The sequence below is a fragment of the Vanellus vanellus genome, assembly GCF_965231255.1.
Source record: "Vanellus vanellus genome assembly, chromosome: 5".
Lineage (NCBI taxonomy): Eukaryota > Metazoa > Chordata > Aves > Charadriiformes > Charadriidae > Vanellus > Vanellus vanellus.
The window spans coordinates 62,858,684-62,875,627 of record NC_138910.1 but is presented as its reverse complement, the minus strand read 5'-3'; the positions used below and the strand labels follow the sequence as shown (position 1 = coordinate 62,875,627).

General features: G+C 37.3%; 1 protein-coding gene across 1 annotated transcript in view; it reads right to left on the bottom strand.

The window, feature by feature from the left end:
* BCAR3 (BCAR3 adaptor protein, NSP family member) overlaps positions 1–16,944 on the bottom strand; it is a gene marked incomplete at its 5' end in the record, with an annotated part of 76,849 nt that overhangs the window by 44,437 nt on the left and 15,468 nt on the right. The window contains one exon of the mRNA XM_082484217.1: positions 10,432–10,759. Within this exon, the coding sequence (XP_082340343.1) occupies positions 10,432–10,759 (328 nt within the window). The remainder of the gene's footprint in view (positions 1–10,431; positions 10,760–16,944) is intronic.

Below are 16,944 nucleotides of genomic sequence, written 5' to 3'. Positions count from 1 at the left end.
TCATGTAAATCTAGGTTCAGTTTATTCACAAAGCATGGTTGTCACTTGGCTGATATGTCTTTCTGGAATGTGTATTTGGAGTGAAGCATAGGAATGTTAATCTTTCGCTTTAGTACTGAATAAGTTGATGGTGGGAGGAAAAACTGTCCTCCCTGTCTATTCCCTTACCCCAATTTAAGAAGCTCATTACATCAAATACCTCTCTACGTTGGATATTGCGAGTGAGCGTTAGGAATGTATTCCCCTATGTGACAGTTAACTACACTTGGGGATATTCTACTCAATTTCACCAGTTTCCTCCTAACTAAAAGAAATTTATCATCCTGTATTACAGTTGGATCACTCATCTTCCCTCCCCACCTCCCATCATCAAAATAGTTTCTATTTTGACAAGTTTGGACTGGTGAGTTGGAACAAGCTCAGAACACAACTCCAAGAACATGCAAACTTCGCACATAAAAGTGGCAAAAAATGGGCACAAAACTACTGTTCCTTTATTAGAGCTGGTTAGCAAATATTAGGGATATTTGATTTTAATTTCACGTGTCTGTATGTTTCTGTGCTATGTGAACCGTGAACTGTGCAGCAGTAGCTTAAATTCTTTAAATGTGGAAGTGTCAAATTATTATCAGAACAGACATAAAAAATCCACTGCCCTACACTTTTTTTTCAGCTGCAGAACAGAAAGACTGAAAATACCTTTAAGAACAAATTGTGAAGTATAACAAAGCAGTTCGAATGTATTAAGAAGGATAGCAAGGCTACGGAAGAAGAGGAGCTGTGAATACCTGACTGTAGCTTCTATAAGACTTTCAGAGGCTAGCAGGTATCTCACAACCTATCATAAAAACACGTATCAGACCATAGCGTATTAGAAATTGCAATGCAGTATATCTTTTGCTAACACTTCTTGCTGAAAGGAAGAAGTACAGCTACAAATGGTAGTTTCACACAGAAAGTGATAGATTAACAGGTGGCTTGCAGCATCTATACAGTTGGTAAAACTATTGTTATAGAAATAGTTTATCATAATCTAAAAATGTAAGGATAGTTGTCCTAGTACAATATTGTCATGATTTCTTCTGAACTGTGTTCTTAAAAGACAACGTCTAAAATGATTGCTGCCCTGATTAAGAAAAGTGTTTAATAGAAGTAAGCACCTAAGCACAGGTGAGAAAAAAGGTATTTTAAAATTGTAGTTGCCTTTTTTGCGACACATTTTCTCCTTCATTCAAGGACTGAAAAGAAAATAGTGACTTTCACATTTATCTGCAGGACTGCTGGTTCTTAGCCATAGGCATCAACATACTGTTGTCATGCCCTGCAGTAGTCATGGAAAGAGGATTTTTATTTAAAGCATAAAAGGGGCAGAAAGGAAAATGAATAGTCACATGTGGACAGGAGGCAAGCTGAAGAAGCAATATAGTACTTGGTACAAGCAAGCAGGGCTCTCCAGAATCTTTACAAAAGAGACCAGGGAACAGCATAGCTAAGAGAGAAACTTTGGGTGTGACAGAAATTTTCCACTACATACAGTGTCCTCTGCCCAAAGAAGAAATGGCCTGAAAAGAGAGAAGTTTTCAGGAAGTTTTTGAAAAATAACATACACTCATTTTGGTTGAGGCGTTGAGGAATTTGGGCTAAAGCTTACCTGCCAAGTCATTCATTAACAATAATGTCCTGACCCCACAGTTAATTCCAAACAATGATACAACTGTGCCCATCCCATACGGCACTTGAGTTCCTCTGCTCAGAAGCTGAAGGACTAGGGTTTAATTAATCTCCAATACTGGAGAGATGGCCTCTCTTTTACAGACACTTTGTCCTGTTCCCCTTATCTCCCTCCCTCGCCCATGATCCCACATGGGCAGGCTTTTGATAACTGTCACCTGTAGTCAGGTTTCCAAAATGCCCATAAAAAGCAAGAAATGAAGCTTTGGTTCTGCAGGTTTACGTCAAAAAAGCAAAGACAGCAGATGCAAGCATCAAATGGGAACAAAGGGGTGAAGTGTTGAGCAGAACTTCACAACAGAAGAATCTGACACTAACAATGGACAGAGGGGCTAGAAAGGAAAGGCAGACAAGCCAAGCCAGAGAAATTACCTCCAAAAGTTAAAGGATAAGAGGATTTGGTACTGAATGTAAGCAGCTATTCTCTGCTTATACAACAGAGCATACCTTCTACCACAAACATGTGCCAGCTTTAGTAGGTAGCTCTGCTCCACCTCTGAGATAGACCAGGTCAGATTTGCAGGTGCGTATCGAACAGGACAGATCAAGAGAAAGAATGGGAAATTCTGGGACAAAAAGCATGAAGCTTTGGCAACATCTAAGGAATGCTTCCTTTTGAAGAACTGTGTGTGTGCATGGAAGAAGTCAACGAGATATTCAGTAGCCCTAAATTCACCATACTTGTCTTACTCTTATTAAAAAATCACAACCACAAATTCGCAGTCCAGTTCAGGATTTTTGGAAAACAAAACTCATACTAAGAGGAAGTTTCAGGCATTACACCAAAACCATAACTATTTTTACTTAAAAAATTCTGTGGTTTCATAAAAGTTTCCTCCCCACCTACCCTAAAATTTAAAAGGAACTAAAGGTATTGATCTTCCTCCAGTTAATCTTGCAAATATTTTCATACCTGAAGAACTACACTGCTTTCTATAAACCAAACAAACACTATTATTTACTTTTCTCCACACAAGAAACATGTAAAATACTTATTTTACTTGATATATTCAAATATTAACTTGATAAAAATATTTTTTTTTAATTTTCGAAGTGCACCTAACCATATGCTGTAAAATGCACACACAGTATTCACATAAAAAAGTAACACATATTCAAACTAAAACTATCCAACAAATAACATTTTCAAAATCACTAGTTAGAACAAATTAAATGCTGTCTAAATACCCGACCCACCACATTCTCAGAACCCAAAGGAAAACAGAACTTGTAGCATTTGGAGAAGCTAAACAGGCTGCAAATTCTGACAAAGAAGCAGCAAATCCCTGAATAGTGTGCTCCTCACCAAGTACTGCCTTGCCAGCTCCTTTTCCCTTATGAATCAACTGTCCATTCAAGGACTTCAGCAGGTCTCATCTACTGTGGTAATACCACTAAGAGGAAAGGAAAAGTTGCAGGAACCCAGAATCCAGCCATTAATGGCTTTATACCTCAAGACTAATACCTTGCTAACACCTTCCAAATGTACTGCCCTCTAATGACAAGGTCCTGCAGAGGACAGTGAGCCTGCTTAACTTAATGTTGATCAAGTTACCCTATTAATGTCAGTGGTACTAGTCAAGTTTAAAATTGAACTTTTTTTTTTCCCCCTGGACAGTTATGTAAGATGAGACAAGTATGCAAGTCTCACTCAGCTAAACACACAGAGCCTTGAAGATCAGAAATTTTGAAGAGTACAGAACATCCTAAATGACCAGATAAACTAGTCTGCTGCAGCAACTGAAAGCCCAATGCTAGATGATAGCACTTTATCTGAAATAAGGGGGGGGAAAAAGCTGACATAGGAAAACAAGAGAAAAAAAAGTCTGCCGACCAGTACTCACGCTAAGAGTCTGAAGTCTAGCTAGATATACAGTTGGACACACCTATCATACTTTCAGAACTACACAAGCTAGGCATACTGTAGGTACTTAGGGCTAGTCTATAAAATACATTTTAGTTTACATGTTATTTGCCACATTTTGATCTTTTGCAACACAGTTCAGTGAGCACTGGAAGATGTTAGAGCTACTGGTTCGCCCATTTCCTCAGTGCAAGATTCAAGTTAAACACAACCTGTCCGTCCCCGTTCCGTCCTCTGATTCAATTTTTCTTTTTTAACATGTCTGAACTATGTTAGAAAAATTAACAGCTCATGTTTGAGATTTTGGTAGAGTAAAAAGAAGCTCTTATGCCTTATCTACTTACAAAAAGGAATAGTTTGTAGCTACAACACTACTACTTTTTTTACTAACGTAGCTAAAATCGCATTGAGGACTTTCAGCATATCCAGCAATTTACAGGGCTTGAAAACACAAAATCAAGATGAGAGAAAAGGAGAAAAGATTAAAATTACAACAGCTCTCTAGTTACAAACCTATGCTTCCAAATATATAAACAGTTAGAAGTAAAGCTTTAAAAACAAGGGGGGAAAAAAAAAAATCTAGTTCTGCCCAGTTGGTAGGTCAGACCCTCTCATGAACAGTGATAAAACAAAGCATCCAAGGCATTATGTGTAATTTAGAAAAATGCACGAAGCATTTTGATTCCAAGCCAGTTCCAACAGTACAGCCCTACTGTTTATCAGTGACTCTATTTCTGAAATGTCAGTATAGACAAAGAATGGAATTTGAACAAAAAATTGTCTTTGCAAGTGTGAACAGATGAAATGGTTACTGGAAAGACAGCCAGTAAACAGGAATTAAACCAGCATATACTCACAAACATCCCGTATAATGGAAAACAGCCAGTGTAAATTAATGTCAACTTTATTTGAAGGCTTTAATTAGCATGAAAACTTAGAGTTATAATTTCTGGCAGTTGGTATGCTTCAACATTTCCGAGGGGAAGGCTCAGCAGAGGAAGGATAGTGATTTAACACAAACGTGTAACCACACAGTTTCTCCTAAGATATCCAAAGCTCTACTCTTCAAATAGTCCCATACTACACATACAGGGCAAAGACAAAATTAACTCATCTTTCTTTCCATCAAATGCTAAATTTCTCATTCACATACTTTTATCAGTCAAGTATCTTTTCTAAAAAGTCCGAGTTGGACACACATGAAACACGAAGCGCTTTAAATATGCATATTACTCTACAAACTGCATAGAAAATTAATAACCTTATTCATAAGAAATTGTGTCTAGCTATGATTTTACTACTGTGCTAGATTATCCATTCTGAAATTTGTATTAAATTCCTTCAAAGCATTATGAAGAGAAAAAATAAAACCAACAATGCCAACTTTGTGCAAATTTGGATCCTATTTCTGACCTCTTGACAGTTTATAGTTTCACTCCAGAGCTGTTATTAAACTGAATTTCACTTAATTTTGTTGCAAAGCTGGTTTGTTTCAACAGGAATACAGGCTGGGGTTTTTTTCCTATTACTTTGCAGGCAATAGAGGAACTACCAGTATGGAGAAAGAAGTATCTTTTTTCTTTCCTTCACCATGCTTTAAACTGATTGTGAAGATCACATCTTTATTAGCCTGATTCTCTAAAAACACAACTTGTGTTATTTCTCTCCCCACAAAACAACTTTGGAACTAGTGACCTGTTTGGCAGTGGGGTATCAAAAATATTTTTCTTTCTCACAATTTCAAAATAAATAAGTGGCTAGAGGCAGCAGAGGGAATGACTTCCTCCATGAGAACTTGCTAAGAGGAATACTGTGGCATGAGGTTAAAAATTTATTTGTCAGAGAATCCACATAAGAAGAAATGCTGTGAATATTCTAACCGTGGAAAAAGTCTTTATTGATGTTTATTCTATACCAAGTATTGAAGAATACATGCAGCAGCAGACATGACTGTGCAATGGATTTTTGTGTGTCTTGTAAAAGTACTAATTTCAAGTCAAAACCTCAGATGGAGGAAAAACCTTCAGAGTATGTCTTATGCACCTCTTTCTTCTTCTTTTCTGGGTATGTGGATTGGCTTACCAATAATGGATAGTATATATGCTGCCGTATTGAAATTCAAACAAAACATAAGTTTTGTATGAGAAACATGTCTGTTGGAATCAAGACTCTGTTAGTTTTTATGAAACTGTTTGTTAGATTATTTTTTTAATTAGGAAGTTTAGGAACACAGAATAGTATAGCTGTCAGCTGCCAGACAATCCAAGAAGCAGTTACTTGTTCTGTGATCTCTTGCAACCACACTGCCTCATGAAGCACGGAATCATAGAATCATAGGGTTGGAAAGGACCTCTGGAGATCATCTAGTCCAACCCCCCTGCCAGAGCAGGGCCACCTTAGAGCAGGTTGCACAGGAATGCGTCCAGGCGGGTTTTGAATGTCTCCAGAGGGGGAGACTCCATAACCTCTCTGGGCAGCCTGTTCCAGTGCTCTGCCACCCTCAAGGTAAAGAAGTTCCTCCTCATGTTTAGGTGGAACTTCCTATACTCAAGTTTGTGCCCGTTACGTCTTGTCCTGTCACTGGGCACCACCAAAAAGAGCCTGGCCCCATCCTCCTGGCACCCATCCTTTAAGTATTTATGAGCATGAGCACAGAGCATATACGCTATGCACAGAGCATATATATACTATGCACAGAGCATAGTATCAGTCCAGGAATCCACTTTTGCTTTGGAATATTTGCAGAAGATTCTTTGCAAAAAATCTTTGCTCCATTCCATCTTCTTAACAACCCTCAGAAATTCCTTGCATCTCTGCATGAGGAAACATTTAAGTATGCTTGTATCAAAGCCAGTACCAGATCCACAGAGACAATTACCCCCTTAACCCAAGACTACATGGGTACTGTTGACATCGAACTGAAATGGCGTAAAATATCAAAATTGGTCTTTGACAACTGCCTTCATCACTACATTCAACGTGCTGTGATAGTGCTAATTCTGCATTGCTTTTAGGTCTTGTTTATCTGAGGGCTATTCGGCTGCATTACTGAAAAAGCAAGAAAATTCCACAGGTCTGTTAAACTGGAATGTCAGTCATGGAGAACCACAATCATCCAAGCGACACCGTTTCTTCTGTTAGTCCAATGTAAATTCAAGTTTTTGCTTTTAAAAACACGAGGCTATGACTCCTTATGTCTCTGATTTTTGCCACAATGTAGGTATGACAAATCTTCCTAATAAGGACTGCAGACTTGTGATGTTCTTGGTCACATAAAAATTGACATGAGTTTGACATTTCCAATATTAATTTATTTGAAATGAAATATGCTTTGTAAGATCCATAGAGAGTCTAAAATCATGCAAGTAATTGACTAGCATTGACTGTGAAAACTGGGAAAGTATTGGGGGTGGGGGGAAGAACCATTTATCTTTCCCAAAATGCTAGAATAAAGAAACAAGAATTATTCTACTTCTCTGGAACAGATACTAGTCAAGATAGCTGCACAAGACCATGAGTATCGGCATAGTGAAATGAAGCATTTGATATAGCAAATACAGCCAGTACTCTTTGCCTCAGTAAGAAGAGGAAGAAAGATGTCTGGGCTGACCCACTTCATCCAAACAAGTGTGAAACTAATTATTAAAAACTTGGAAATTCTGGGTTTCCTGGTGGCAGCCACAAGCCAAAAAAAAAGATTAAAGGTTCTAACAACAGATATGCATTTGATCAATTTTTCTTTTAAATAAAGGTATCATAATATAAGGCAAAGCTAATTAAACAAAGATAACCCATGGACCAGGTGTCAAAAGGAAATTCCAATTGTGCTTTATTTAGGTTTAATTGTTCTTTATTATCTGATGTTGACATTACACACAAGCAGCTTTACAGTTCTTAACTTTCAGGAGAGAATTCTTATTTTAGCCAATAAAAATAACTTCCAAGAACTTTCAAGAGCTCAGCTGCTTCTAACTTTGGCCATTTAATTATTTCCAAGAGACTCTAACAATCAGATATAAGCTTTCTCAAGAAAGAAAACTTTTTTTCCCCTTGAACTAACTAGCACAGGTATACATTCCCAAACCAAACAGAAAAGAACACAACCTTATTGTATTGAAAGTTGACAAAATAATTTTTCCAAGTTTTCAGAATTGACTGTGCGGTTTGAAAAGACTTAATCTCGTGTGTTTTGTTTGTTGTGTTTGTTTTTTTTTTTTTTTTCCTGAAACTGCACAAATTAATTACTGCAACATTAGAAGAGTGCTTTTGTATGTCAGAATTTTATTTTTCCATGTTAATCCAGCAGATACTAGAAATTCCATAAAGACATACTATTTGTGGTCATATAAGTGTAAAAATCCTGACAGAATATAATCCTACAAATAAATTACTATACATACACTTCATCTTGGCTGCAGAGTAATGCAATTAGGTGGCTGTAATATAATACAGGATAAAAGTTTCTAGAAATCACAAGAGTTTCATTAGGGAATGGACCATCAATTATCTTTTTCCTATTCTCGCTTTGGCTTATTTTTTGTTCCACAAAATTATGCATTGCATATTTATATATTAAAGATTATATTACTCATCTTGAATTACTGAAAGTGTTATCATAGTTATGTTTTTAAAATTAGAATTAATCAAACAAACTATGACATGCCTGAATCATAGTTCAGTATAATCAGATCCATGTGCACATAAAACACTGTAATCCTAATGACTATTAGTTCCAGTCCACTGACATCAAATACGGCACTTGGGTTGAACCATGCACCATGAAAAAGTTTGATTAAAATGTGTGTTCACACTTTTAATTTTTGTAAACAGCATTATAGCAATGAAAGACTGATTTACTCCTGAATGAGAATACCCTTGTAACATTATACTATTTCACAAGTTCCTACATTAAAATAGAAATATAACAGAGCTTTTTTCATAAAACTCTGATAAAGTAACATGGAATTCCCTATACTATTAGTACCAACTAATTTCAATGTGAGTGTAAATAACACAATATATACCTTAGCATATATGGTAGAATGCTTACCACAGGAAAATCAAACTTGCTCTCTCAATTTTCTTTTAAGTATACTAATGAAAGGCACAGAGTCATCCCAAGAAGACTCAAGAAGTGATATGTTTGCTGACTGTCAAGTTGGTAGTGTCTTCTGCTCTAATATAACTCGGCTGTCAGGTCACAGAGCAGAATGTATAAAGATCCATTGTAAAAATTAAAGAAAGCAAAAGTCAGAAGTTGTTACCATAGCATTCCATGTGTGTTTTAGCAAAGAAATTGAAAGATCAAACACAGGAACAGCACTTGCTGCTATGACTCAAAAGACAAATTCTATTAACAGGCTGCACTAACAACATCCTTTGAATCTCTTACTATTTCGAAAGCATCGATTTAATTCTAATCAGGCAGAACTTCTTGACACTTTCCTCTCAAGCATTCTGTTCTTACTCTTATTGCTTACGCAAAAGTGTTCTTCACAGGACAAGGAAAGTTATCAGTTACAAGTATAAATATATTTAATATGGAGGCTTTGGTCTCTCAAGAAAAGAAAACATCTGTTGCAAATCACATTTAGTAACTGCTCTTGAGAAGGAAGACCTAAGATAAAACTTCAGTGTATACCACCATATTCTTTTTATGGCAGCAGCCCTAGCTGCTTGCGTTCTCTAAAAGTATGCAAGTCAAAGCAGCAAATTATGTTAAACAGCCAGTTCATGTAAGCAGGTACATCTCGGAGATCAGTGACAGAGGAATACTAAACACACTGAGGCCCTTTCTTCTTTCAAAGTGAATGGGGTATAGAGAAGAAAGACTTCTTTTCAAGGGAGAAGAAAGCTTGATCCTGTATGCAGTAAGCAAAAAGCATACAAAAACCACTCTACACACGCAACCCTACATAATTAGAATCGTCCTTCCCTCACAGGATTTGAGAACAAGAAATCTTATAGTGATGGACACAACAAAACTATTAATCCTAATTCAGAAGTTGTCATTTGGTTATTGTTTCTCAACCTTTGTCTCAGTCACCCAAGCAACTCTCATATTTGTGCCTTTAACTGATCCACTGCATTATACTGCATTTTTCTTGTGTTAGCTGGAATTTTTTTCCCATTTTATACACCTCAAAATCAGCACGAAAAAAAGGACATTTATAAAATTAATTACTTTTTTTTGTAAGCAATGAAATATCAGTTAATGATAATAGATTCCCAAAAGAAATGCTAGCTATGAGAGTACAATTCAAACCAAGTTTGAACAGTTTGACTTCTTGGTTAAAACCACTCTGGTAGAACAATGCAAAGGGTTATTTCAAAGCAATTCAGTGACTTCTAAAAGCTTCCTCCATGGTAACAGTACATGCAACGCTACACCTTTTAAACAGAGGTGAGACTTAGTCCTTAAAAATTATTTTTAAAAACTACACAGATGTCCAAAGAATGAGTAAAAATCCAAATCAGTAGATCCCACTGAAAGAGTGGTACAGGAGTATTTAACAGCCAATATACTGACTGGTCTTACTGCAAAAGGAAAATTGTTTTGAAGCTTGAGCTATTCAGTAAGTCAAAAAAAGAAGAAATTCTCAGAATTCCTGAAATCTATGCATCAGATCCACTCCCCCCCTCCCCACCCCACACATGGTTCACTCTGGTTTTTGTTTGGCTTCTTCCATCAAGAACCTAAATTGAGTACTAGGGAGAAAAACCAATCTCTGTTAGAATGCAGACTTATAATAAACAACTGCACCTATAACTGGACATTTAAAGGTCTAGAAAAACCTATGCAACAAACATATGTAAATTAAGGTTTTACAAGGTACCTGGCATGGAGTTTGTTGCTCTTCCCATTTTGTGAAGGGTACTCTTCTATAACATCCTGTACAAAAGGTGGCTGCTGCCGATGTGTTCTGGTGTATGGCAATGTTCCCATGTGGCTAAACATATCACAAGACCTAATGGGAATTGTCCCCTTCTTCTTCCTGGGGAGAGTACCATGGATAGAGATGTCTTGAAAGGAGCCTGAGCGATGCTCAGGTGGTGAAGGTTTAGTGGTCAAAAGGTCCATGGAAGAAGCTAATGAGAACTGGTGGTTCACCGGGCCACTTCTGGGAAGACTTGAAAATTTTCCTGCAGCTATCATTTTTGTTTCTGGAAAAAAACAAAAACAAGATTTATCATAGCGCATCAATCCTTAAAGCCCCCACTTTAATGGAAGTTAAATAGCATGACTAACAAAGGCATCTACAACTGAACTTCTGCTTTTCTTTGAGGCAGTCGGATACCTCAAGATGTAGCCTGTATTATAATCCAGTCACATTGCTCCCAACTGCACACCAAACACACATGTATATTAACTTTTATACACATGAAAAGTCACAACAAAACCCAACTCATCTGGACACATGCGCAAGAGCAGGCCCTGAGCAATTCTCCATTTTTATCCACAGAGTTTCTCTTTTTTGCTCTTTCACATCCTGAGGACTCAGATATCAACTTAAAATCATTAACAAAAAGCAAAGTTTTAAGAACATTTTGACAAAAAATAAAGGACACTCTACAGCTTGGTTTGGAAGAATATGTTTCTAAACCCAGCAGTTGGCACACTGTGAGGAAAAAACTGTTTCTGAAGCATCTTGCTCAAGTAATAAATCTAGCAGAGAACCGGTCACATATTTCTAACAGGCTGTAAACTAAAGGGCTCTACCCAAGAGATAAGGGCAGGAGCAGATTACTGGAATTCTCTTCCTCAGCATGCTCAGCCTGCTGGCTCAAATCATTGTTGACATTAGGGATTTGCATAGTTGTCAGTCTCTTGTACAATCAATTCTAGCCTGCCATACAGTACAAGTTTTTCTGTTACCGTGAGAAAAAAAACTTTGAGAGACAAACACTTCAGGCACCTTAACAGATTGCTGTTCTGTTCCTCAAAAAATGCTGCCTTGTGCTCACTTTACAGTGCTGTATTACAGAAGACAGACTGCTTTATCCTATCCAGTTATATTAGCCTGCAAAAGCCACTCTATGGAACATACACACAGATCTAAAGGTCAACCAGTCCTACATTATTTAACCTAGGTAGTAGTCAACCAGGTGCCTCCTATAAAAACTGGGAAAGCCACAGAAGCGGCAGAGATTGATACGGAATCAGAAAGCAGAAGAGCTTTTGGAAAAGAATTATGGACAGGGAACAGTTCTGACCTTGGACAAATTTCATGATGAAAAATAAGAGCAGCACCGTGAAGGTCCAGCAGCCTGGAAGTTAGCTGCTTACAGCTGCACAAGAATTCCTCTGGCTTGGGGGAACACACAGGTGTTGCAAAGAAAACAGAGCTGCCTCTACAGCCCTCCTGCTCCCCTCTCCAGCCTCAGCATCACAGGTACTATCAAAGTGTTGCTGCACTGAAGCTACTGTTTCTTCTACTCAGAGGTTATCATAACAGGCTTACTGTTACAGTAACACTAAAGATGATCTCAAATTTATGAAAGAATTCTGCTATTTCCTGTCAGTTGCATTGCAGAGATATCCACAGGCTGGATAAGGTTTCCAGACTTCAACAACATATCCCCTCCCACTTCTCCCTTATTGAAGTCCCTACAATAAATACTCATTAATTAAAGATTATAAATAATAGCTAGATCTTCAATTTGCCAAAGCTCTGTCCGAGAACGGCTACTATGCACTACAGTAGAAAAAACTCTGGAAATAGCACTTCTGCCCAGAGAGAATCTGTTTGACTTTGGTCAGGTTTCTTCTTGAAAAAGAGTAGAAAAGAGTTGAGAAGTCACTAAGAATCAACACTTTCAGTTACACAGATCCAAATACATTCAAAATCCTAAAGAAACCAAACTACGTTCTCAGAAAAAAATCTGCCATAAATTATCATATGGGTCCTTGATGTGAAATACTAAATCACCTCTCCATTTATCATGTGGTTTGAGGACACAGTTTATGCTAGCTAGTATTAATATCACATAATTATTTTCAAAATAATAATAAAAAAGGGCTGTAAAGTCAGTTTTGCATTACAACTGTTCTAAGCAAAACAACCGGTCCAGAGACAGGAAGCTCTAAAATGCAAATAGCTTACCACAAAGCTACAATCTCCTATTGCTAAAGCAAACTGACAGAGCTCGTTTCCAGTAAATTTAGCTTTATTATTAGACAGCAATGATAAAAATTACTTCAAAAGTTGGGGGGCGGGGCGGGGGGGGGAGCTTCTTAAAATTCACACAATCATTTGAAAACTCAACTTTATGTATTTATTGGAGTAAGGCAACAAACACTGTTTATAGAGTCTGGAAAATTGGAGGACAGCTTGCTCATATTGCACAAACATGTTGGTACTCTCCTTTTGGGGGCTGCTAAGATTTTGTACTTAATAGTTGTACTTTCTTATTGGTCTATAAAAAAAACCCTCCAAACCTCTGAATTCTGACTATTTAAGTGCAGGTCATCCGGTTAGAGAGATTTTCCTTAGGCTTTACTGCAAGACTACCACCACTATGCTGAAATGAAACACATGACATTTCATGCAAACGGGTATAAAGACCAAGCAAGTACAAATATATCCAACAAAAGCTTCAGTTTAATAATTGATACCAGGTAAGTCCATGATAAGATTACAATGACAGTAAACTGTTGACCACTTCATGTGTGAGGATCCATAAAGCAAGCTGAGAATTCCCTCTCCTAAACAAATCACAGGAGAATTATTATAGTAATCCAGTAGGCTTTCAATCCAACAGTCTGATAATTTTAAACAAATAAACAATGACCGCCTAAAGTACAGCATTTTCCATTTAACCTCCCCTTCTAAGAAGCCCTTCCTAAGAAAGAAAACCAAATTCCTTCAGTTATGTCCTAATTATTGCACCTTTTAAGTCACTCTCAGTAATATCCCATGATTTACAAATTCAATACCCTATCCTCAAATTCAAACCTGAGTTTTATTTTGAGGAATCAAGTTAGAGTTCCAAAGTTAGCATGAAATACCTACATTCAAGAACTTGCAAGACACTTCGTCACAATTATGTGCGTACAGAAGCTCTGATAATATGTCAAGCAATCCTCCCTTTAAAACCCCTCAAAATAACAAGCAAAAAAAAAAAACCCAAAACAACAGACCTGCTAACTTCTACCCATAAATCTATTTGCTTGCCAGTGTGCTGCTGTACTATGTATTCTTCATAAACATAAACCAAGAACTACAACAATTAGTTCAGTAACAAAAGTTCTGCCAACTATCCATACATTTTTCTCATTTTGAATGTAAACACTGCAAGGAGGGAGCCTCTTCAGCTGAAGACTCTGGAATGTCTCAAATACTTTAGCATACGATTCAAAGAATGTTTGACTTTACTAGATATAGAAACCCTGAAAATTTTACTCCCTAAGAGACAGTGTGCTTTGAACATCTGCCATCATGCAATCAACACTGGAAATGGTAGAAATTATAGCAGAACCATAGCCCAAAAGGAACTGAAATTTAATTGTACACATTCCTGTTTGTCAAAAGGCAGCATTTAACAAAACAGAGCACTTTGGGAGTCATACAAGTTTCCCTTAACTAAATGCAAACAAGACTGAGGCATGCCAATATAATGATAAAAATATTAAGTGAATTTGTATTTATATATAGAGTGGCATTTCTCTTTCTTCGGTCTGTAATTTGTGAAAGTATACAGGAATGGAATTGGCAGGAGTCAGACTGTGAATTCAGAGAATCAGAGGGCATAAAAAATTTCCAGGTAACTTCTGACGTGCTTTAGTTTTTTGTTATGAATGAGGGCGAGGGAATACAAATGAAGTAGTCTTTAAAAACAGCATGGCATTTAGGAAAACAGTATGAGATAGGACACAGAATAAAATACATATCTGGTGGGCAAGACCAAACACGCACCAAGCTCTAATCCGATGGGGTGTGCATCTCTTCACATCATGGCTCAAAACAAGTAAGAACCATGTGAACAATGAAACAAATAATCTTTGCTTCCCCAAAACAACATACAAAATATCCTTCTAACTATGCCCTTGGCTTTGGGATGCAAATACAAACTTTCTGGCTCAGCTTGTCTTCATGAAAACTTTCTGATGTTCACACAGTCTGAAGCAGTGTTCTGATGGTTCAGTGAACCCGATACAGGCACAAGAACAAGGGCCCCTTCCATACCATAACACAACACAACTAGTGGCAATGCCTGCTACTTTGTTGTTTCAATATATTGGAGGAGGAGAAGTGAGGGAGACAGCAATCTCCAGTTTGGCCTCAGAGATTCAGGAATGGCATGACAAACAGTCCAAGGCTGTATATGCCAATGCTAATGGAAACCTCATAAAAGGAAATAGAGAAGCAATTTCAGAACCTTGAATCAAGCTACCTCAAACCTCTGAGTTATATCTAAATCAGTTTCAGACATTAAAATACTCACACTTCTCTCAAAGTCTTACTGATCTGCAGTCCAGGTAATTCTCCCTGTTAGATCAAAGCCTCTGAAGTCTATACCTGGTGTTACCATATCACCAACGGTACAATACTTTACACAAAGTCTTACCACGTCTTTATCATTATCTATGCTATGAAGCGAAGATGGCTTGAACAAGGTACAATACATCCAACTGAAGAACAACTGCCTTGTGTTCTCAGGTCTTTACAGGATGGAGTCAACTTTTGTGAAAAAACCTACTTACTTTTGACACAGCAAATCTCCTCACAACCTCCTCCCACCTACCTGCCCTCTCTCCCTCAAAGCCAGTAACAATAAATTGGGATGAGTGGGAGATATATTACCCTCTTCTCCCTGCTAAGTTATTGGCACATTTGCATGCACTATGCAGATGCACATGGGAAATAATGAAAGTTATCAACCTTAATGGTGAAGAAAGTCAAGTTCAGGACAAAAACCAGATCAATTTCCTGAGATTTATTTTTTGTGTAGTAAGACAGCAAGTTATGGAAACAAAAAGCACGAGTGAGAAGCCACTAAAGTTAACATATCATAGGAAGATATACAGTTAAAACTATAGCCACTATAAACTAAGGTAGATTTCACATTAATTACCTCCCTAGAAGCAATGTACTCTTCTTCCTCAGTAGAACAAAAAAGAGAGGATTCCTGATCCCAAAATGGCTTATAAGCCGCTTTCTACAACCTGTATTTTCTGCCTTTTTTTTTTTTTTTTAAAAACAAGATAAACTGATGCAGTAGCTGCTATAGCAAACAGGTCACAGGACTTTGAGAACAATATTAAGGTTCAAGAACCTACAGCCTGTTATGATAAGAAGAAATAGATTGAGAAAGCATATGCAATAGTTCAAAGGCTACTATCAGAAAAAACACGTGTCTGTCAAACATCAAAAACTCCCCACAAGATTACAGACAGGTCAGTGCTCCTAAAGGGTCCTTAAGAGCTAGCAAAATGTTTGTGCTCTCTTTCTCTCTCATTATATATGTCATACCATTTCCACCCCCCATACAACCTTGCACTGTAATTTGAAAATTTATTTTAAATGTTTTCTTTAACTATTATTCTCAGGCAACAGAAAGCACACAGGCTAGGATAAGTTATCTTTAAAATTTCTCTGTTTCCAGATGACAGAAACAGATAAACCCCACACTTCATGAGTTTTCACATGTAGAATGCCTTGATATCTATAAAAAAATGCCATGAAGAAGTGATCATTGAAGAGGATTCAATAATAAGTAGAGACCACCTCATTTGGCCTATACTACGATATTATCTCAGAAACTTAAGTGCCCAACCAGTTAGCTAAGTAATCCTGACTGGTATGAAGCCTTGACTTGAAACAAACATTCTCTCCCCATTTTGCTGGCAGAAATAGAGGACTTCATCAAGGTTACAGTCGAATCTAAGCATTTTTCAGCTAATGCTTCCAAATACAAGCTTCTGTTCCTCCTCTAGTATAGGAAGTCATTTATTATTTTGCCTGCTCCTCTGTTCCCACGATGTTACTGAAAAAAAAACCACAAAACAACCCACTTTAACTGGAAACTAAGTATTTGAAAAAAACTTTTCAGCAGTAAGTATGCACTTAATTATTCTGAACTAACAACCGACTTATGGAAATTACAAATTTGGACATAAAGAAGCACTTTTATATACGCTCCTCTTTAACTGACACACACACAAAAAAAGACACAGCATTTCCTTTCTCTCTACTCAGCGAAGTATCTCAGCATCTCGAGTACGTCACCGCTTTATGCTTAAAGAATATTAACAGATTTCCATAAGATTCATTCCTAAGCATTGGATCAAACGTCTCGGTAGTTACTGTCGCTACATTTCTAGTAGCCCGCAAGTCAACCGCCGCCAG